The 24888-nt window shown below is 44.7% G+C and overlaps 1 protein-coding gene across 1 annotated transcript in view; it reads left to right on the forward strand.

Moving 5' to 3' along the window:
- Positions 1-24888, forward strand: part of LOC138666642 (zinc finger protein 850-like) — a 157294-nt gene that overhangs the window by 103056 nt on the left and 29350 nt on the right. The window contains exons 13-14 of the mRNA XM_069754835.1: positions 2021-2085; positions 13215-13312. Of these exons, the coding sequence (XP_069610936.1) occupies positions 2021-2085; positions 13215-13312 (163 nt within the window). The remainder of the gene's footprint in view (positions 1-2020; positions 2086-13214; positions 13313-24888) is intronic.

The following is a 24888-nucleotide window of genomic DNA, read 5'->3' on the forward strand; positions in this document are numbered from 1 at the left end:
TTCCTTTAAGTAGAATCACCTGGAAAACTAATTATCACATGTGTTTAAGATTGATTTCAGTTATCTATTAAGCCCTGAGGCCATGTGCACACGTTCAGTATTTTTCGGGTTTTTTTCGCTATAAAAATGCGAAAAAAAACGCTTACATATGCCTCCTATTATTTAAAGTGTATTCCGCATTTCTTGTGCAAATGTTGCTTTTTTTTCCGCGAAAAAATTGCATTGAGGAAAAAAAAGCAACATGTTCATTAAATTTGCGGAATTGCGGGGATTTCGCACACCTAGGAGTGCATTGATCTGCTTACTTTCCGCATGGGGCTGTGCACACCATGCGGGAAGTAAGCAGATTATGTGCGGTTGGTAACCAGGGTGGCCACGGACTGGGCACCATATAATTGGTAAAAAAAAAGAATCGATGGCCCCGGAGTCTTCCCGCCTCTCAGCGGTGCATGCTGCCGCTTCCATTCCTATAGATGCTCTGTGTGAAGGACCTGCGATGACGTCACCATCTTGTGATTGGTCGCACGACCGCTCACGTGAACGCTCCCGTGACCGTGAAGTCATCGAAGGTCCTGCACACACACACCATCTATAGGAACGGACGCCGCTGAGGAGATCGGCTGTCTGCGGGAGAGTATAACCATTTTTTTTATTTCTTTTATTATTTTTGAACATTCTATCTTTTACTATAGATGCTGCATAGGCAGCATCTATAATAAAAAGTTGGTCACACTTGTCAAACACTATGTTTGACAAGTGTGGCCAACCTGTCAGTCAGTTTTCCAAGCGATGCTACAGATCGCTTGGAAAACTTTAGCATTCTGCAAGCTAATTTCGCTTGCAAAATGGGAAAAAAACGCAAAAAAAAAGTATGCGGATTTCTTGCAGAAAATTTCCGGTTATCTTCAGGAAATTTCTGCAAGAAATCCTGACGTGTGCACATACCCTACGACACAATACCATCCACAAGTTTATTTGAAAAACAAAACAATTAACTCCTTATGACACTTTAATCCAATTTGCATAATAATTTGGAACACAGTGTATATACCCTCCCCTTTCTGGGATTCCTTGACAGTTATACATTCGTTCTCGCTGTTTGTCTGACCCCCCGGTGTGCTTGCATACTGTTTTGTCTGATTGTCTCTCTTGTATGACTTGGTCCGTTTTCTAGTTTTGTGCTTTGCTCTGTGATTCTGTTATTACTGTCTCTTCCAGCTCTGACCTTCTGGCTTCATTAAGGTTCCGTCACACTAAGCGACGCTGCAGCGATACCGACAACGATCCGGATCGCTGCAGCGTCGCTGTTTGGTCGCTGGAGAGCTGTCACACAGACAGCTCTCCAGCGACCAACGATCCCGAGGTCCCCGGTAACCAGGGTAAACATCGGGTAACTAAGAGCAGGGCCGCGCTTAGTAACCGGATGTTTACCCTGGTTATCATCCTAAAAGTAAAAAAACAACCGCTACATACTTACCTACCGCTGTCTGTCCTCCGCGCTCTGCTTCTCTGGTCTGGCTGTGAGCGCCGGGCAGCTGGAAAGCAGAGCGGTGACGTCACCGCTCTGCTTTCCGGCCGCTGTGCTCACAGCCAGACCAGAGAAGCAGAGCGCCGGGGACAGACAGCGGTAGGTAAGTATGTAGCGTTTGTTTTTTTACTTTTAGGATGGTAACCAGGGTAAACATCGGGTTACTAAGCGCGGCCCTGCGCTTAGTTACCCGATGTTTACCCTGGTTACCAGCGAAGACATCGCTGAATCGGTGTCACACACGCTGATTCAGCGATGTCTGCGGGGAGTCCAGCGACAAAATAAAGTTCTGGACTTTCTTCCCCGACCAGCGACAGCACAGCAGGGGCCTGATCTCTGCTGCCTGTCACACTGGACGATATCGCTAGCGAGGACGCTGCAACGTCACGGATTGCTAGCGATATCGTCTAGTGTGACGGTACCTTTACTCTTACTCCGCACCCTCCTACTCCGCTTGTACTGTACCTCTATCTCCGGCTTTCTGACCTTTAGCTACATCCTGACCTCCTTTTTCGTCTCACCCTTCGGCACCTCACTGACCTCCTGGCTTGACTTCGGTACGTTCTGATTGCTCTCCGGCATCGCCGGTCTCCACCACTACCCTGCGTCTGGCTCTGCCTCCAGCCACTCCCCCAGGGATCACCTGCTTCAATTCCTGTGCTCACGCTGGTAAGCTCACAGCAGCTCTCCTCTCACGTCCCCCTGATTTCCTTGTTTCTGTGCACAGACCCCTGCTGTAAGTCTGCAACAGGGGTCGTGATATGTCTTTGCTGTGAAGATACCAGGTGTGCAGCATCTGAAACAACAGATACTGGAAGCCTGTGCTAGCAGGTGTTTCTGCGGTGTTGCTATCAGAGTGTCAAGAGTGGGAGAAGAGGGTTGCATTGACAATCCAGCACAATGGGCAGCACATTTTAGAAGTGGTCATAAACTTGTAAATAACTCGTGAAAGAATAAAGTTACGTTAATACCAAGCACACCATTATTTTTTTTGGAAATTCTCAATTACGGTAGTTTGATGTGTCACATGACCCTCTTCCCATTGAAAAAATAAAGTTGGATCCAAAATGGCCACCATGGTCACCACCCATCTTGAAAAGTTTACCCCCTCCCATATACTAATGTGCCACAAACAGGGAGGGGAGACTGCAACAAAACTCAGGCCCAGTGTGTTACACTACACAATGTAAGTGGCAGAAAAGTGGCTGGAAGATATACGACAAACTAACAGAACTGACGTAGATCCACTTAGTGCCAATTTAAATCTCCCTTTTTTTTGGGGGGTGGGGGGGGGAGACTGCAACAAAACTCAGGCCCAGTGTATTACACTACACAATGTAAGTGGCAGAACGTGGCTGGAAGATATACGACAAACTAACAGAACTGACGTAGATCCACTTGGTGCCAATTTAAATCTCCCTTTTTTGGGGGGAAGACTGCAACAAAACTCAAGCCCAGTGTATTACACTACACAATGTAAGTGGCAGAACGTGGCTGGAAGATATACGACAAACAAACCTGATGTAGATCCATTTAGTGCCAATATAAATCTCCCTTTTTTTGGGGGGGGAGACTGCAACAAAACTCAGGCCCAGTGTATTACACTACACTACAGAATATAAGTGGCAGAACGTGGCTGGAAGATATACGACAAACTAACCGAACTGACGTAGATCCACTTAGTGCCAATTAAAATATCCCTTTTTTGGGTGGGAGACTGCAACAAAACTCAGGCCCAGTGTATAACACTACACAATGTAAGTGGCAGAACGTGGCTGGAAGATATATACGACAAACAGACCTGATGTAGATCCACTTAGTGCCAATTAAAATCTCCCTTTTGGGGGGGGGGAGACTGCAACAAAACTCAGGCCCAGTGTATTACACTACACAATGTAAGTGGCAGAATGTGGCTGGAGGATATACGACAAACTAAGAGAACTGACGTAGATCCACTTAGAGCCAATTAAAATCTCCCTTTTTTGGGGGGGAGACTGCAACAAAACTCAGGCCCAGTGTATTACACTACACAATGTAAGTGGCAGAACGTGGCTGGAAGATATACGACAAACTAACAGAACTGACGTAGATCCACTTGGTGCCCCTCTCTAAGATGGTGGGGACCGAGACCTATGTCATCACGCTGCACACACTCTGCATCCTCCTTCATTGGATGAAAAATGGCGCTGAAAACGTCATACGAAATGCGACTTTGGCGTGCTGATCGCCGACCTCATGGCCGATCCCACACTAGGATCGGGTCGGGTTTCACGAAAGGTCATGGCCCTATTGGCCTACATAGGCACGGTACGTGTGTTCTGTTTTTCCTATTTTCTCCGTCTTGTCCGCTGGCGTAGTCACTTACTTTCACCATATTGACACTTAGCCTGGCTGTTTGCTACAGCTTCCTCTGCCTTTAAGTTATAGTAGTAGTACATGATTTCTCATTTTGACCTGCTTCATGTTAACCTTGTCTGTTTACTTTTGTTTGCATTTCTTTGTATATACTTTAGTTATTTTTGTACTGGATGTACTTTTGATTTCATTTTTTGTTATGACATTGTAGTGACTGATGAAAGTCCCAAGGGACTGAACCGTTTCTAGTGCTACTAATAAATCGTTTCTACGGTTCCTGAAGTTGAGTGCTAGACTTTCTTGTTATATTTAAAGGGAACCTGTCACCCCCAAAATCGAAGGTGAGCTAAGCCCACCGGCATCAGAGGCTTATCTACAGCATTCTGTAATGCTGTAGATAAGCCCCGATGTATCCTGAAAGATGAGAAAAAGAGGTTAGATTATACTCACCCAGGGGCGGTCTCGCTGCAGTTCTGGTCCGATGGGCGTCGCGGTCTGGTCCGGGGCCTCCCTTCTTCATAGGATGACATCCTCTTCTTGTCTTCACGCTGCGGCTCCGGCGCAGGCGTACTTTGTCTGCCCTGTTGAGCGCAGAGAAAAGTACTGCAGTGCGCAGGTGCCGGGCCTCTGACCTTTCCCGGCACCTGCGCACTGCAGTACTTTGCTCTGCCCTCAACATGCCAGGCAATGTATGCCTGCGCCGAAGCCACAGCGTGAAGACAAGAAGAGGACGTCATTGTAAAAAGATGGGAGGCCCCGGACCGGACCGCGACACCCATTGGACCAGAACCATAACAGGACCGCCCCTGGGTGAGTGTAATCTAACCTCTTTTTCTCATTTTTCAGGATACATCGGGGCTTATCTACAGCATTACAGAATGCTGTAGATAAGCCCCTGATGCCGGTGGGCTTACCTCACCTTCGATTTTGGGGGTGACAGGTTCCCTTTAAAGGCATAAAAATTCAAAGTTTGAAAATTGCAAAATTCAAAACATTTTCGCCATATTTACGTTTTTTTCATAAATAAGCGCAAGTAATATCAAATAAATTTTACCACGAACATGAAGTACAATATGTCTCAAAAAATTTATCTCAGAATCAGCGGGATCCGTTAAAGCGTTCCAGAGTTATAACCTCATAAAGTGACAGTGTTCAGAATTGTAAAAATTGGCCTAGTCATTAAGCTGCAAATTGGCTCCATCACTACGGGGTTAAAGATTTTGTATCCACTTGTGAAATTTGTGCACCTGCTGAAGTCTGTCATAACTGGCCGGGGAATTGGCTCCATTGCCAATTCCAGAAGTACCGTGGACTCATTTGTTCATGGATTTCATCATGAATTAGCCTTTGTAAGGAAGGAACACTGCTAGTTGGTTGGTAGTTGACCTAATTAGTAGTTGGCTAATTTTGTTCCGGTACCGGGCGCTACCAAATACTGAAACACTTTTCAGTATCTTTATCATCAGTTTTCCATTTTTCCAACAAACTTTACAGAACCTATTTTTTAGGGACCACATCACATTTGAAGTGACTTTGAGGAGCCTGTGTGACAGAAAATACCCAAAAGTGACAACATTTTAAAAACTGCATGTGATGCATCACTGGAATGAAAAACAATGTGGAAGGAAAAAATGAAAATGTTACTTTTTCTTGCAAAAATGTTGCTTCAAATTTTTCATTTCCACAAGAGTTATAGGAGAAAATGGACCCTACAATTTGTTGTGCAATTTCTCCCGAGTACGATACCCCAGATGTGATGTAAAACTACTGTTGGGGCACACGGCAGGGCTCCGAAAGGGAAGGAGATGCTAAACACTTATAAACACATTATAAACTGGTAACAATCACTTCTTCTAACTATAATTTGCAGTGATTTTTAAGGCCCCGTCACACATAGCGAGATCGCTAGCGAGATCGCTGCTGAGTCACAAGTTTTGTGACGCAACAGCGATCTCAGTAGCGATCTCGCTATGTGTGACACGTACCAGCGATCAGGCCCCTGCTGTGAGATCGCTGGTCGTGTCGGAATGGCCTGGACCGTTTTTTGATCGTTGAGGTCCCGCTGACATCGCTGAATCGGCGTGTGTGACGCCGATTCAGCGATGTCTTCACTGGTAACCAGGGTAAACATTGGGTTACTAAGCGCAGGGCCGCGCTTAGTAACCCGATGTTTACCCTGGTTACCATCCTAAAAGTAAAAAAAACAAACACTACATACTTACCTACCGCTGTCTGTCCCCGGCGCTGTGCTCTGCTCTCCTCCTGTACTGGCTGTGAGCGTCGGTCAGCCGGAAAGCAGAGCGGTGACGTCACCGCTCTGCTTTCCGGCCGCTGTGCTCACACAGCCAGTACAGGAGGAGTGCAGAGCAGAGCGCCGGGGACAGACAGCGGTAGGTAAGTATGTACTGTTTGTTTTTTTTACTTTTAGGATGGTAACCAGGGTAAACATCGGGTTACTAAGCACGGCCCTGCGCTTAGTTACCCGATGTTTACCCTGGTTACCGGCATCGTTGGTCGCTGGAGAGCGGTCTGTTGTCGGTGTCGCTGCAGCGTCGCTATGTGTGACGGGGCCTTTAATCTTAGACCAAATCAGATTATTTATCTACAATAGATAACAGATTTGAATACAACACAATAACACACAGTAGCCAACCATGTCCAGGAACCAGCCAGCAGCGTGGAGATGTGTCTTTATTTAATTGGTGGATATCTAATTGTGAGTACTTAGAGTCCTCTATCAGTTAATTGAAGCCTTGCTGTACACAGATTAGACCTGTAACCTCGAAGAGTAATATAACAGTAAGTGATCATTTTTCAGTGTGAAATCACATTAGACTGGGAATATCGAGCGCTTCAAAAGCTAAGGCCTACATTTTGAAAAACTTCCAACCTCAAGAAGATTTTTGTCAAAATTACGGAGATTGTTGTGAGGAAAAAATACAATGAAAAAAGATAATGTCGATGTAAACAACTCATCGAGGAAGTTATCAATAATTGTTTTAAACTTCAACTGAATAGAGAACTGGAGTCCAACTAACATGTTAGAATACAATCAGTGGTTAGCACAGCAGCCTTGCAGCGCTGGGGTCTTGGGTTCAAATCCCACGAAGGACAACATCTGCAAGGAGTTTGTATGTTCTCCCCGTGTTTGCATGGGTTTCCTCCGGGTTTTCCGGTTTCCTCCCACACTCCAAAGACATACTGATAGGGAATTTAGATTGTGAGCCCCATTGAGGACAGCGATGATAATGTGTGCAAACTGTAAAGTGCTGCGGAATATGTTAGCGCTATATAAAAATAAAGATTATTATTATTGGTCCTTTAGCACAGGTGAACTATAACACCAGATGACCAGTTCCAGTGCCGCCATTGTCTGAGAGAAATGGAAAGTAAAAACTTAATTGAACAAAAATAATATCACTGAGCAGTGGAAAACATCTTTTAGTCAAATAAATCCAGATTTCTGTTGCACCGCGCTGATTAGTGGGTCAGAATTTCATGCTAGCAGCATGAATCCATGTATCCTTTCTGTCAGGTGTCATAATTTCAGGCTAGTGGAGGTGGAGTAATGGCAGGGGTTAGGGTCGGACTGGCCCACCGGAGGATTCTCTGGTGGGCCCAGGCACTGACACCTGCTGGCATACTGCTTAGGGCCCTCACTACTCCAGGGGCCCCCAGACAGTGGGCAGCTGCTATGGAGACCCCCGGGTGCCAGCAGAGCAGCAGCGAGTGACAGGAAGCTGAAGCCGGCTGCTGTGGCTAAAGCCTGTACCCGCTGCTAAAGAGAAATTAACATTCACTCTTCCCCACGGCCCCATGGGCGTGGAGAGGGGTGAACATTTATTTCACTTGTGTATACCGACTCCTCTCCTTGGTTGTCTTACTGAGCGCAGTGACAGAAAAAGTTATCAAAATACAAGAGTGCTCCGTCACTCACAAATAGTGCGCTGCAGTCTGCAGCAGGCGAGCATGTCAGCTGTGTTATCAGTGACGCCCGCACTGCTCTCTAACTGTGGGAGGAGTCGCGAGCAGGACATCCTCCCAGCATGATGTCACCACTACTCGCAACTTCGGCGCTCAGAGCTACTCAGCAGTGCGGGAGTCACTGATAACACGGCTGACATGTTCGGCTGCTGCAAACTGTGACGCACTATTTGTAAGTAACAGGGCGCTCTTGTGTCCTGATGACTTTGTATGTCACCGCTCTTCACTATGATGAACAAGCACAGAAGGGGGGTGCAGCTCTTGGTAAAGCCAACTTGACTGGCCGCAGCGCAGCCAACCAGTGTTAGCTTTGTTTGTGTCCTCTTCTCCCCGGACGTACAGCACAGCTCAGGTAATGAGCTGCTGTCATCTATAACACAGGCTCCCCTCCCTCACAGTGTAAGCAGCAGAGGGACATAGATGACTCCCTGCTACAGCTACAAAGGTTGACCACGGGCCCCCCTGCCAGCCTAAAAGTAAGTGTATATGGGGGCCTTTATTCTGGTGTGATAGAGGGGGAGGGGCTAAGTTACTTAGGGATGAATGAGGGCCCCATTAAATCATCTCTCCTTTCACTCCTGACTGACTGTACCTCCTCCCTCCTATATGACTCCTGACCAGGGCCGGACTGGCCATCTGGCAATTCTGGCAAATGTCAGAAGGGCCTGTCAGGTCATGGGCTGCCTTGTCTGCTACGTTGTTAGCAGAATCAGTTTTCTCAAGATACCCATACTGTTTAGAGTTGTGATGGAGCACAAAGTTTGTCAGGACTCTGAATGTTTTTGGTTACCTTTTAGTCATTCCTGCCCTTTTCCTAGATGGCGTCTTTTGTTTCATGTGCCCCTTGTCTTCCTGTCTTGTAACTCCACCCCATACTATAGTCTGTGCTAGAGTATTCTGCTGATGTGTCTTGCTCCTTGGGCTTCCTGGCTGCTCCTGCAAACCTGTGTGAATATTCTGCTCCTTGCTCTCTGAGATCCTGCTGCATTCATCTGTGCCAGCGTACCGCCTGCTCCTGACTGCTTATGCCGCTGACCTACACCTGCAATTGCTAAACACGTAAGCTGGTTGCTATTCTGGTTGTGCCTCATTTAATTAGCTGCAAAGCTCTGGACTGCTCTGCTTAACCTAAGACTTCTACCCAGGCCTTCCTGGATAATTTAACACCTTGTTTGGACTTGCTTATCAGTGCATGGACTAGGCACGGACTTATTTGTTTCCAGTGTTCTCAAGTATAGACTGTGCTTTACTGACTATCTGCTGATTGCATTTCTCTCTGAGATTTCCTACAGACTTGTTAAGTTGTTTAAGTGTTATGAACTTGAGTTTTCTCTGCACTTGTTTAAAGCACCGTGTGATTTCAATATAGACTTTTTCACCTACAAACTGTGTTCAGTATTGTCTTCTTCCACGCAAAGAAACTCCTGAGTTCTTAAGTGTTTTTTTTAAGATTCAATGTTTCTATTACTTTCAGGCTAGGGTTCAGTAATATGAGGACTGATGCTTTATCATGCTGCCTTGATTCAGTTTCTCCTCCAAAACCTCCAAAATTCTCTATTCTTCCTCAGGCTATTATGGTTTCTATGGTATACCAGAGTCGGAAGAGGAGATCCATATAGTTCCGTCGTTTGCTCCTTCCGCTACTAAAAGGTCCAAATTATTTATGCCTGTGAACTTAAGATTACGTCTGTTTATAGGAGTTTCATGATTCTGTCTTGAGTGGTGATCCTAGGTTCACAGCTACATAGAAAGCTATTTCTAGACTCTTTTGGTTGCCATGTGTGCTTAATGATATTAACCATTTCCCGACCTGTGACACAGCGTATGCGTCATGAAAGTCGGTGTCAATCCGAAGTGTGACGCATATGCTGTGTCACAGAATGATCGCGTCCCTGCAGGTTGGGTGAAAGGGTTAACTAATTTCACCCCACCTACAGGAACAGGGGGAGTGGTGCTTCAGCCTATGGGGGTGGCTTTGCCCCCACATGGCTACGATCGCTCTGATTGGCTGATGAAAGTGAAACAGCCAATCAGAGCAATTTGTAATATTTCACCAGTCAAACTAGCTGAAATATTACAATCCAGCCATGGCCGATGCTGCAATATCATCGGCCATGGCTGGAGACCCCGATCCACCCCCGCCACCGACTGACAGCGGCGAACTGCCGCCATCGTAAGCCCTCCTCTCCCCTCCGTCCTGTCCTCCGTCCCCCCCCCCCGTCCTGTCCTCTGTCCCCCCTGTCCTCCGTCCCCCCACTGCCCGATCTTACCCCCTCTGTGCCTCCCAAGTCCTGGTGTCCCTCCCGGTGCCGTGGTCTTTATTGATGGGCGCCGCCATCTTCCAGGAATGAATGAATCTGGTCGGCAGATTCATTCATTCCTGAGGTACATTTTTATAACTGTGATGCAACCTATCACAGTGATCAAAATAAAAAAAATAGTTAATAACCCCCCCTTTATCACCTCCATAGGTAGGGAAAATAATAAAATAAAGAAAATATATTTATTTTTATTTTCCACTAGGGCTAGGGTTAGAACTAGGGTTAGGGTTAGAATTAGGGTTAGGGTTGCAATTAGGGTTAGGGTTGGAATTAGGGTATGTGCACACGGTGCGGATTTGGCTGTGGATCCGCAGTGGATTGGCCGCTGTGAATTCGCAGCTGTTTTCCATGCGTTGTACAGTACCATGTAAACCTATGGAAAACCAAATCCGCTGTGCTCATGGTGCGGGAAATACTGCGCGGAAACGCTGAGTTGTATTTTCCGCAGCATGTCAATTCTTTTGCGGATTCTGCAGCGTTTTACACTTGCTCCTCAATAGGAATCCGCAGGTGTAAAACCGCAGGAAATCTGCAGGTAAAATGCAGTGTGTTTTACCTGTGGATTTTTCATAAACGGTGCTGAAAAATCTGCACACAAATCCGCAACATGGGCACATAGCCTTAGGTTTAGGGTTGGAATTAGAGTTAGTGTCGGGATTAGAGTTGGGGTTGGAATTAGGGTTAAGATTAGGGTTAGGGGTGTGTTGGGATTAGGGTTAGGGTTGGGATTAGGGTTAGGGGTGTGTTGGGGTTAGTGTTGGAGTTAGAATTGAGGGGTTTCCACTGTTTAGGCACATCAAGGGGTCCAAAATGCGACATGTCGCCACCATTGATTCCAGCCAATCTTGCGTTCAAAAAGTCAAATGGTGCTTCCTCCCTTCCGAGCCCTGGGTGTGCCCAAACAGTGGTTTACCCAAACATATGGGGCATAAGCGTACTCAGGAAAAATTGCTGAACAACTTTGGGGGTCTAATTTCTCCTGTTACCCTTGTGGAAATAAAAAATTGCTTGCTAAAAAATAATTTTTGAGGAAAGAAAAATGATTTTTTTTAAATTTTCACTGCTCTGCGTTATAAACTTCTGTGAAACACTTGGGGGTTCAAAGTGCTCACCACACATTTAGATAAGTTCCTTGGGGGGTCTAGTTGCCAAAATGGGGGTCACTTGTGGGGGGTTTCTACTGTTTAGGCACATCAGGGGCTCTCCAAACGTAACATGACGCCCACAGACCATTCCATCAAAGTCTGCATTCCAAAGCGTCACTACTTCCCTTCCGAGCCCCGACGTGTGCCCAAACAGTAGTTTACCCCCACATATGGGGTATCAGCGTACTCAGGAGAAACTGGACAACAACTTTTGGGGTCCAATTTCTCCTGTTACCCTTGTGAAAATAAAAAATTGCTTGCTAAAAAAATATTTTTGAGGAAAGAACACGGGTGAACTATAACACCAGATGACCAGTTCCAGCGCCGCCATTATCTGAGGGAAATGGAAAGTAAAAACTTAATTGAACAAAAATGACCTCACTGAGCAGTGGAAACATTGTGCAGTCAGATGACTCCAGATTTCTGTTGCGCTGATTAGTGGGTCAGAATCTCATACAAGCAGCAGGAATCCATGTCTCCTTCCTGTCAGGGGCAGTAATGGCGGAATGTGTTCTTGGCTCATCCTGGGTCCTTTATTATCTTGGGATAGATGTTTGGACATTACGGCTTACAGAAGCATTTTGGCCAATCAAGATCATCACTTCATGGCAGCTGTTTCCCTACAGTAAAAGGACAATGCACCTTAGACATACTGATAGGGATTCTAGATTGTGAGCCCCATCGGGGACAGCGATGATGATGTGTGCAAATTGTAAAGCGCTGCGGAATATGTTAGCGCTATATAAAAATAAAGATTATTATTATTATTATTACCTTGTCACAATGGCCACTAGTCATAGAGGCCCCTGATCATGTGACCCTGACTCCTCCCCTCCTGTGACCTCATCACAGGTCCTGTGCACACAGAACAGCCATATATGTGGTGTGCGGCTCTGCAGGTGGAGGTAGGTGCTGGAGATTCCCCATTACTGGGCGGGGGCAGGGGGCATTAACCCCCTCAGTGCTGAGCCTGTGATAAATCTCTGTATGTGACTATAATGGGACTGTGTGTTATACCGGGGGCAGGACGGGGCCATGACTGGATGTAATGATCATGTGACGCCGGTAACAGCTCCGGAGATTTCTTACATGGGATCTTTATGATGTTACATCGTCATCTTCTCCCCATTCAGGTCCCTACAATATCGGATCCTCTCAGTGGAGATCTTCTATATAAGAGAATTCTCCTGAGTGACCTTACAAGGATGGATAGGGACAGGGACAAGATGGCGGAGAGGATATTACACCTCACCCTAGAGATCCTCTTCCGGCTTACTGGAGAGGTGAGAGATTCTGATGACGTCACATTACATCATTCTTATCTATGGGAATAACAGATGGACAGAACTGGAGAGGTGAGGACTCTGGAAATGTCTGTAGTGAGATTTATTAATGTGTCTCTCCATAACCAGGATTACACAGTAGTGAAGAAGACCTCTAGTGAGCGCTGTCAGGACCCTGTGTCTGAGGGATGGGGAAGACCCCTGAGCCCAATCACGGGGCCTCTACCTCACCCCCTGATACATGAGGACATCAATGACCAAAAGATCCTAGAACTCACCTACAAGATGATTGAGCTGCTGACTGGAGAGGTGACACTGCTGGGAATGCTGGGACATTATACGGTAACGCTATGGAGGGATCGGGGGATGACGGTATCATTGTATGTGTCAGGTTCCTATAAGGTGTCAGGATGTCACCGTCTATTTCTCCATGGAGGAGTGGGAGTATTTAGAAGGACACAAAGATCTGTACAAGGACGTCATGATGGAGGCTCCCCAGCCCCTCACATCACCAGGTAATAGATAGGATTAAATACACACGGCCTATAATTATCTGTATGTAAAGAATGAATTCAGTCCCTGTATGTGTTTCCTCCAGTTCTATCCAGTGAGAGGACAACACCAGAGAGATGTCCCCGTCCTCTTCTCCCACAGGAATGTAAACAAGAAGATCTCGATGTTCCTCATGATCATCAGGTAGATGGAGAGAAGATGTCATGAGATCTCCCCTATTATGTGTATAAGGCTATGAAGGTCTTGTGATCAGACTTGTTTTATCCCCAGTATTATACACTGAATGTCCAATTTATTAGAAACACCGACACTTTCTTTATCGAAACATTCCTGTATAGAGAATACTAATAACTAGTGTGATATAAAATAAAGTGATCATTTTTCAGTCTGAAACCACATTAGAATGGGAATTGTGAGCACTTCACCTAGGCATGGTTGTCAGGGAAATTTTGAAAAATTGGAGAGAATGTGTCATGAGATCGCTATGATGTGTGTAAGGCTAGGGTCACATTGCGTTATGTGAACCCGTTTAAGGCTAGGGTCACATTGCGTTAGGGCAGTCCGTTTAGCGCATAGCGCTACGGACTGCGCTAACGCAATGTCCCAAAAGGGATCGAGTTTGCCGATCCCACTAGCGCAGATGCCCGATCTGCGCTAGCGAGGAACGGACCGCGAACGCTGCAAGCAGGGTTCGTGGTCCGTCACTCAAATGACCGCACATTGCTAGCGCACGCCCAATGTGGGCGTGTGCTAGCGATGCGTTCGCAATTACAGGCAATGGCGGCGTTAACGGACTACGTTACACCGCGTTATGCCGCAGTGCAACGTAGTCCGTTAAACGGGTTCACATAACGCAATGTGAACCTAGCCTTAGGTTGTGAAGGTTTTATGTTCAGTCTTGTTTTATCCCCCAGTTTTATACTCTAAACTGACAATTTATTAGAAACACTGACACTTTCTTTTTTGAAACTTTCCTGTATAGAGAATATTGATAACTAATAATAATAATAATAATTTTTATTTGTATAGCGCCAACATATTCTGCAGAACTTTACATTATAGCGAGGACTTCTACAGACAATAGACATTACAGCCTAATAATAATAAACACAGATCAAAACAGATACCAAGAGGAATGAGGGCCCTGCTCGCAAGCTTACAATCTATGGGAAAAGGGGAGACACGAGAGGTGGATGGTAACAGAACATGATGCAAGGAACTGGATTATGGTTTAAGTTTTTTGAATGGGCCACACAGGGATAGTTAGGATAATGCGTTGAGACGGTAGGCCAGTCTGAACAAATGCGTTTTTAGGGCACGCTTAAAACTGTGAGGAATAATCGTATTAACCTGGGTAGTGCATTCCAAAGAATTGACGCAGCACGTGAAAAGGCTCGGAGACGGGAGTGGGAGGTTCTCATTATTGAGGATGCTAACCTCAGGTCATTAGCAGAACGAAGAGCACGGGTAAGGTGGTAGGCTGAGACCAGGTAGGTGATGTAGGGTGGTTCTGAGCCATGGAGTGCTTTGTGGATGAGGGTAATAAGTTTGTACTGGACTCTGGAGTGGATGGGTAACAGTAAAGGTACTGTCACACTAGACGATATCGCTAGCGATCCGTGACGTTGCAGCGTCCTCGCTAGCGATATCGTCCAGTGTGACAGTCAGCAGCGATCAGGCCCCTGCTGGGAGATCGCTGGTCGGGGAAGAAAGTCCAGAACTTTATTTCGTCGCTGGACTCCCCGTAGACATCGCTGAATCGGCGTGTGTGACACCGATTCAGCGATGTCTTTGCTGGTAACCAGGGTAAACATCGGGTAACTAAGCGCAGGGCCGCGCTTAGTAACCCGATGTTTACCCTGGTTACCATCCTAAAAGTAAAAAAACAAACACTACATACTTACCTACCGCTCTCTGTCCTCCAGCGCTGTGCTCTGCTCTCCTCCTGCTCTGGCTGTGAGCGTCGGTCAGCCGGAAAGCAGAGCGGTGACGTCACCGCTCTGCTTTCTGGCTGCCCGGCGCTCACAGCCAGACCAGAGAAGCAGAGCGCCGAGGACAGACAGCGGAAGGTAAGTATGTAGCGTTTGTTTTTTTACTTTTTAGGATGGTAACCAGGGTAAACATCGGGTTACTAAGTGCGGCCCTGCGCTTAGTTACCCGACGTTTACCCTGGTTACCGGGGACCTCGGGATCGTTGGTCGCTGGAGAGCTGTCTGTGTGACAGCTCTCCAGCGACGCTGCAGCGATCCGGATCGTTGTCGGTATCGCTGCAGCGTCGCTATGTGTGACGGTACCTTAAGAGTTTTTGCAGAGTCGAAAGTAAGAAAAGGTCGAATTCTAGAAATGTTTTTGAAGTGCAGATAACAAGAGCGAGGCAGTGATCGGATGTGGGGGGTGAATGAAAGCTTGGTCTCACGTATGACCCTAAGGCTGCAGGCATGTTGCTTGGGAGTAATGGTGGAACCACACACCGAGATGGCAATGTCAGGCAAAGGTAGAGGGAGAGAACATGAGGAGTTCAGTTTTTGACAGGTTCAGTTTCAGATAGATGGCGGACATGATGTTAGAGACAGCGGTAAAATAATCACTGGTGTTTTCTAAAAAGGCAGGCGTGATATTAGGAGCAGAAGTTTATGATTAGGTGTCATCTGCATAGAGATGGTACAGGAACCCAAATCTACTGATTGTTTGCCCAATAGGGGCAACGAGAAGAGGGAGGGCCTAGGACTGATCCTTGAGGAACCCCAACCTTAAGGGGAAGATGAGAGGAGGAGGAGCACGGTGGCTCAGTGGTTAGCACTGCAGCCTTGCAGCGCTGGGGTTCTGGGTTTAAATCTCACCAAGGACAACATCTGCAAGGAGTTTGTATGTTCTCCCCGTGTTTGCGTGGGTTTCCTCCAGATACTCCGTTTTTTTCCCACATTCCAAAGACATACTGAGAGAGAATTTAGATTGTGAGCCCCATCGGGACAGCAATGATAATGTGTGCAAGCTGTAATGCGCTGCGGAATATGTTAGAGCTATATAACAATAAAGATCATTATTTTTAACTAGCAAAAGATACAGTGAAAGAGTGGTCGGAGAGATAGGAGGAGAACCAGGGGAGAACGGTGTCCTTAAGGCTGATGGAGCAGAGCATAGCGAGGAGGAGCTGATGATCCACAGTGTTGAATGCTGCGGAGAGATCCAAGAGAATTAGCATGGAGTAGTGACCATTAGATTTAGCTGTTAGTAGGTCATTAGAGACTTTAGTGAGGGGAGTTTGAGTAGAGTGTAAAGAGCGGAAACCAGATTGAAGAGGATCGAGAAGAGAGTTATCTGAGAGACAGCGGATAAGACGGAGTGGACCAGGCATTCGAGGAGTTTAGAGATGAAGGGAAGATTAGAGACAGGTCTATAGTTAGCGGCACAGTTTTGGTCATGGGATGGTTTTCTAAGTAATGGATGTATGATGGCATGCTTAAATGAGGAGGGAAAGATACCGGAAAAGAGAGAGAGAGAGAGGTTGAATATTTTTGTTAGGTGAGAGGTGACAGCATGGGAAAGGGACTAGAGGAGAAGTGACGGAATGGGGTCACTGGTGCAAGTGGTCGGGCGAGAAGATGCAAGGAGCCTGATTACTTCTTCTTCTGTGACTGGTTCAAGGTCAGAGAGTGAGCTAGATGCAGTGAGGTAGGGAGGACAGTGCATGGTATGAAGAGATTGGGAGATAATTTCCTGTCGAATATGGTCAATTTTTTCTTTGAAGTAACTGGCCAGATCGTCAGCGCGGAGATCCCTGGTTGGGGCCTGCTCTCTTCGGTTGAGTAGGGAATGAAAAGTGTCAAAGAGACATTTAGGGTTAATGGACAGTGAGGTGATGAGGGTGTTGAAATAGGTTTGTTTGGAGAGGTGAAGGGCAGAGTTGTATGTTTTAAGCATAAACTTATAATGGATGAAATCTTCGGGTAGATTAGATTTTCTCCACAGGCGTTCGGCGCACCTGGAGCACCGCTGTAGGAAACGTGTTTGCAGCGTGTGCCACGGTGGTTGCCTTCTTTGTCGAGTTGTTCTATGTATAGGAGGTTCAATTTCATCCAGGGCACTTTGCAGGGTTTCATTGTAATGCTTCAGTGCAGACTCCGGACATGAGAGGGAGGAGATAGGGGCCAATGAGGACTGCAAGTTCTTCATAAGTTTCTGGGTGTTAATGGCCTGTATGTTTCTATAAGTGTGGAAAGTGGGGGTTACCTGAGCGGGAAGGCAGTTCTTAATAGAGAATGAAGGAAAGTTGTGGTCAGAGAGGGGAGTTTGTGAAATCATCCACTGAGCAAAGCCAGGAGAAGACCAAGTCGAGGGAGTTCCCGTCTTCATGAGTTGAAGAGTTAGTATGCTGCGAGAGGCTGAAAGAGGAGGTTAGAGATAAAAGGTGAGAAGCAGATGGGGAGAGGGGAAAAGCAATGGGGATGTTGAAATCACCCATGATGAGGGTGGGAATGTCACAGGAGAGAAAGTGCGAAAGCTAGGTGGCAAAGTGATCCAGGAACTGATTGGAGGGGCCCAGAGGACAATACACCACCGCAACTCGCATGGAGAAGGGGATGTTGAGTCTGACCGCATGGACCTCAAAAGAAGGGAAGACAAGCGAAGGTACTTGGGGGATAACCTGAAAGGTACATTTGGGTGATAGGAGCAAACCAATGCCTCCACCTGCTCTGTTGTCTGATCTTGGGGTATGAGAAAAGTGTAGTCCATCATATGAAAGAGCAGCAGCAGCGGTGGTGTCTAACTGCTGGATGCAGGTTTCAGAAAGAGCCAGGAGGTTAAGAGAATCAGAAAGGAAGAAGTTGTGTATGAAGGAGAGTTTATTACACACTGAGCGAGAATTCCAAAGGGCACAATTGAAAGAGACCGAAGGCATGCATGGAATATTAATAAGGTTAGAGGGGGTTCTGAGTGTTACTGTTGAGAGGTTTTACTTGGTATATCATGGGGGCCGGGGTTGGGAGAGATGTCTCCTGTGACTAGGAGAAGCAGGATAGAAAGAGTGAGCAAATGGTTAAGTGATGTGTGAGAGCATCTCATGTGTTGGATGGTGGGACTGAATGGATATGCGCTGTTTAGCAATGTGAACAGAGAGTGAGTGCTATACATAGGAGAGGAAAGGACAGAGGGGCCGATATGAATGGAGTGTAAAGAATTAATGCAAGGGCGGTGAATGTGAGTGAATGCAGCAGCCAGGATATAGATTATACAAATACATATGGTGAATATTTGTTGTGTTCCAAGTGTACAGGAAATAGATTTATTTAATTGTCTTACCTGTCTCCTGCCCTGTCTAATTGCCATGTTATAATTGCCAGTACTTTGGTAAAATGTACTTCGATTTAATATGCATAAACGCCTTCCCAGGCTATGTCTGAATATACAGGAGGCTAGTTCTTAGATCTTTTTTCTCTCGTTAGCAATCAATCAGACTAAGCTGAGACAGCAGGACACAATAAATGTAGTGAACAGATAAACAAATGTCCAGGCCTACATGGATCATAAACCACTTTGAGAAGTTAGTTCACCTCATAGCATAAGAGGACAAACAGAGTAAGTTGTAATAACTAAATACCATTATCTATGCAGCTAAGATGAATAACATTTGCGGACTCATGCAGGAATTGTGTGCAGTAGCTGCAATTATATACCATTAGAATATATTGCAGGAGATGAGACAGCAATCAGAGGTGGGAAGTTGTACCATTAGAATATATTACAGGAGATGAGACAGCAATCAGAGGTGGGAAGTTGTACCATTAGAATATATTGCAGGAGATGAGACAACAATCAGAGGTGGGAAGTTGTACCATTAGAATATATTGCAGGAGATGAGACAACAATCAGAGGTGGGAAGTTGTATCATTAGAATATATTGCAGGAGATGAGACAGCAATCAGAGGTGGGAAGTTGTGCCATTAGAATATATTACAGGAGATGAGACAGCAATCAGAGGTGGGAAGTTGTACCATTAGAATATATTGCAGGAGATGAGACAACAATCAGAGGTGGGAAGTTGCATCATTAGAATATATTGCAGGAGATGAGACATCAATCAGAGGTGAGAAGTTGTACCATTAGAATATATTGCAGGAGATGAGACAACAATCAGAGGTGGGAAGTTGTACCATTAGAATATATTGCAGGAGATGAGACAGCAATCAGAGGTGGGAAGTTGTACCATTAGAATATATTACAGGAGATGAGACATCAATCAGAGGTGAGAAGTTGTACCATTAGGATATATTGCAGGAGATGAGACAGCAATCAGAGGTGAGAAGTTGTACCATTAGAATATATTGCAGGAGATGAGACATCAATCAGAGGTGAGAAGTTGTATCATTAGAATATATTGCAGGAGATGAGACAGCAATCAGAGGTGGGAAGTTGTACCATTAGAATATATTGCAGGAGATGAGACAGCAATCAGAGGTGGGAAGTTGTACCATTAGAATATACTGCAGGAGATGAGACATCAATCAGAGGTGAGAAGTTGTACCATTAGAATATATTACAGGAGATGAGACAGCAATCAGAGGTGGGAAGTTGTACCATTAGAATATATTGCAGGAGATGAGACAACAATCAGAGGTGAGAAGTTGTATCATTGGAATATATTGCAGGAGATGAGACAGCAATCAGAGGTGGGAAGTTGTACCATTAGAATATATTGCAGGAGATGAGACATCAATCAGAGGTGAGAAGTTGTATCGTTAGAATATATTGCAGGAGATGAGACAGCAATCAGAGGTGGGAAGTTGTACCATTAGAATATATTGCAGGAGATGAGACAGCAATCAGAGGTGGGAAGTTGTACCATTAGAATATATTACAGGAGATGAGACAACAATCAGAGGTGGGAAGTTGCATCATTAGAATATATTGCAGGAGATGAGACATCAATCAGAGGTGAGAAGTTGTACCATTAGAATATATTGCAGGAGATGAGACAACAATCAGAGGTGGGAAGTTGTACCATTAGAATATATTGCAGGAGATGAGACAGCAATCAGAGGTGGGAAGTTGTACCATTAGAATATATTACAGGAGATGAGACATCAATCAGAGGTGAGAAGTTGTACCATTAGAATATATTGCAGGAGATGAGACAGCAATCAGAGGTGAGAAGTTGTACCATTAGAATATATTGCAGGAGATGAGACATCAATCAGAGGTGGGAAGTTGTACCATTAGAATATATTGCAGGAGATGAGACATCAATCAGAGGTGAGAAGTTGTATCATTAGAATATATTGCAGGAGATGAGACAGCAATCAGAGGTGGGAAGTTGTACCATTAGAATATATTGCAGGAGATGAGACAGCAATCAGAGGTGGGAAGTTGTACCATTAGAATATATTGCAGGAGATGAGACAACAATCAGAGGTGGGAAGTTGTACCATTAGAATATATTGCAGGAGATGAGACAGCAATCAGAGGTGGGAAGTTGTACCATTAGAATATACTGCAGGAGATGAGACATCAATCAGAGGTGAGAAGTTGTACCATTAGAATATATTACAGGAGATGAGACAGCAATCAGAGGTGGGAAGTTGTACCATTAGAATATATTGCAGGAGATGAGACATCAATCAGAGGTGGGAAGTTGTATCATTAGAATATATTGCAGGAGATGAGACAACAATCAGAGGTGGGAAGTTGTACCATTAGAATATATTGCAGGAGATGAGACAGCAATCAGAGGTGGGAAGTTGTACCATTAGAATATATTGCAGGAGATGAGACAACAATCAGAGGTGGGAAGTTGTACCATTAGAATATATTGCAGGAGATGAGACAGCAATCAGAGGTGGGAAGTTGTACCATTAGAATATACTGCAGGAGATGAGACATCAATCAGAGGTGAGAAGTTGTACCATTAGAATATACTGCAGGAGATGAGACAGCAATCAGAGGTGAGAAGTTGTACCATTAGAATATATTGCAGGAGATGAGACATCAATCAGAGGTGAGAAGTTGTACCATTAGAATATATTGCAGGAGATGAGACAGCAATCAGAGGTGAGAAGTTGTACCATTAGAATATACTGCAGGAGATGAGACAGCAATCAGAGGTGGGAAGTTGTATCATTAGAATATATTACAGGAGATGAGACAACAATCAGAGGTGAGAAGTTGTACCATTAGAATATATTACAGGAGATGAGACAACAATCAGAGGTGAGAAGTTGTATCATTAGAATATATTGCAGGAGATGAGACAGCAATCAGAGGTGGGAAGTTGTACCATTAGAATATATTGCAGGAGATGAGACATCAATCAGAGGTGAGAAGTTGTATCGTTAGAATATATTGCAGGAGATGAGACAGCAATCAGAGGTGGGAAGTTGTATCATTGGAATATATTGCAGGAGATGAGACATCAATCAGAGGTGGGAAGTTGTACCATTAGAATATATTGCAGGAGATGAGACATCAATCAGAGGTGAGAAGTTGTATCGTTAGAATATATTGCAGGAGATGAGACAGCAATCAGAGGTGGGAAGTTGTACCATTAGAATATATTGCAGGAGATGAGACAGCAGTCAGAGGTGGGAAGTTGTACCATTAGAATATATTACAGGAGATGAGACAACAATCAGAGGTGGGAAGTTGCATCATTAGAATATATTGCAGGAGATGAGACATCAATCAGAGGTGAGAAGTTGTACCATTAGAATATATTGTAGGAGATGAGACAACAATCAGAGGTGGGAAGTTGTACCATTAGAATATATTGCAGCAGATGAGACATCAATCAGAGGTGAGAAGTTGTATCATTAGAATATATTGCAGGAGATGAGACAGCAATCAGAGGTGGGAAGTTGTACCATTAGAATATATTGCAGGAGATGAGACAGCAATCAGAGGTGGGAAGTTGTACCATTAGAATATATTGCAGGAGATGAGACAACAATCAGAGGTGGGAAGTTGTACCATTAGAATATATTGCAGGAGATGAGACAGCAATCAGAGGTGGGAAGTTGTACCATTAGAATATACTGCAGGAGATGAGACATCAATCAGAGGTGAGAAGTTGTACCATTAGAATATATTACAGGAGATGAGACAGCAATCAGAGGTGGGAAGTTGTACCATTAGAATATATTGCAGGAGATGAGACATCAATCAGAGGTGGGAAGTTGTATCATTAGAATATATTGCAGGAGATGAGACAACAATCAGAGGTGGGAAGTTGTACCATTAGAATATATTGCAGGAGATGAGACAGCAATCAGAGGTGGGAAGTTGTACCATTAGAATATATTGCAGGAGATGAGACAACAATCAGAGGTGGGAAGTTGTACCATTAGAATATATTGCAGGAGATGAGACAGCAATCAGAGGTGGGAAGTTGTACCATTAGAATATACTGCAGGAGATGAGACATCAATCAGAGGTGAGAAGTTGTACCATTAGAATATACTGCAGGAGATGAGACAGCAATCAGAGGTGAGAAGTTGTACCATTAGAATATATTGCAGGAGATGAGACATCAATCAGAGGTGAGAAGTTGTACCATTAGAATATATTGCAGGAGATGAGACAGCAATCAGAGGTGAGAAGTTGTACCATTAGAATATACTGCAGGAGATGAGACAGCAATCAGAGGTGGGAAGTTGTATCATTAGAATATATTACAGGAGATGAGACAACAATCAGAGGTGAGAAGTTGTACCATTAGAATATATTACAGGAGATGAGACAACAATCAGAGGTGAGAAGTTGTATCATTAGAATATATTGCAGGAGATGAGACAGCAATCAGAGGTGGGAAGTTGTACCATTAGAATATATTGCAGGAGATGAGACATCAATCAGAGGTGAGAAGTTGTATCGTTAGAATATATTGCAGGAGATGAGACAGCAATCAGAGGTGGGAAGTTGTATCATTGGAATATATTGCAGGAGATGAGACATCAATCAGAGGTGGGAAGTTGTACCATTAGAATATATTGCAGGAGATGAGACATCAATCAGAGGTGAGAAGTTGTATCGTTAGAATATATTGCAGGAGATGAGACAGCAATCAGAGGTGGGAAGTTGTACCATTAGAATATATTGCAGGAGATGAGACAGCAGTCAGAGGTGGGAAGTTGTACCATTAGAATATATTACAGGAGATGAGACAACAATCAGAGGTGGGAAGTTGCATCATTAGAATATATTGCAGGAGATGAGACATCAATCAGAGGTGAGAAGTTGTACCATTAGAATATATTGCAGGAGATGAGACAACAATCAGAGGTGGGAAGTTGTACCATTAGAATATATTGCAGCAGATGAGACATCAATCAGAGGTGAGAAGTTGTATCATTAGAATATATTGCAGGAGATGAGACATCAATCAGAGGTGGGAAGTTGTATCATTAGAATATATTGCAGGAGATGAGACAACAATCAGAGGTGGGAAGTTGTACCATTAGAATATATTGCAGGAGATGAGACAGCAATCAGAGGTGGGAAGTTGTACCATTAGAATATATTGCAGGAGATGAGACAGCAATCAGAGGTGGGAAGTTGTACCATTAGAATATATTGCAGGGGATGAGACATCAATCAGAGGTGGGAAGTTGTATCATTAGAATATATTGCAGGAGATGAGACAGCAATCAGAGGTGGGAAGTTGTACCATTAGAATATATTGCAGGAGATGAGACAGCAATCAGAGGTGGGAAGTTGTACCATTAGAATATATTGCAGGTGAGGAGACAGCAATCAGAGGTGGGAAGTTGTACCATTAGAATATATTGCAGGGGATGAGACAGCAATCAGAGGTGGGAAGTTGTACCATTAGAATATATTGCAGGAGATGAGACATCAATCAGAGGTGGGAAGTTGTACCATTAGAATATATTGCAGGAGATGAGACAACAATCTGAGGTGGGAAGTTGTACCATTAGAATATATTGCAGGAGATGAGACAACAATCAGAGGTGAGAAGTTGTACCATTAGAATATATTGCAGGAGATGAGACAGCAATCAGAGGTGGGAAGTTGTACCATTAGAATATATTGCAGGAGATGAGACAGCAATCAGAGGTGGGAAGTTGTACCATTAGAATATATTGCAGGAGATGAGACAGCAATCAGAGGTGAGAAGTTGTACCATTAGAATATACTGCAGGAGATGAGACAGCAATCAGAGGTGAGAAGTTGTACCATTAGAATATACTGCAGGAGATGAGACAGCAATCAGAGGTGGGAAGTTGTATCATTAGAATATATTACAGGAGATGAGACAACAATCAGAGGTGAGAAGTTGTACCATTAGAATATATTACAGGAGATGAGACAACAATCAGAGGTGAGAAGTTGTACCATTAGAATATATTGCAGGAGATGAGAGAGCAATCAGAGGTGGGAAGTTGTACCATTAGAATATATTGCAGGGGATGAGACAGCAATCAGAGGTGGGAAGTTGTACCATTAGAATATATTGCAGGGGATGAGACAGCAATCAGAGGTGGGAAGTTGTACCATTAGAATATATTGCAGGTGAGGAGACATCAATCAGAGGTGGGAAGTTGTACCATTAGAATATATTGCAGGAGATGAGACAGCAATCAGAGGTGGGAAGTTACATAGTAACATAGTAACATAGTTAGTAAGGCCGAAAAAAGACATTTGTCCATCCAGTTCAGCCTATATTCCATCATAATAAATACCCAGATCTACGTCCTTCTACAGAACCTAATAATTGTATGATACAATATTGTTCTGCTCCAGGAAGA

Source organism: Ranitomeya imitator, chromosome 2 (genome assembly GCF_032444005.1).
Source record: "Ranitomeya imitator isolate aRanImi1 chromosome 2, aRanImi1.pri, whole genome shotgun sequence".
Classification (NCBI taxonomy): domain Eukaryota; kingdom Metazoa; phylum Chordata; class Amphibia; order Anura; family Dendrobatidae; genus Ranitomeya; species Ranitomeya imitator.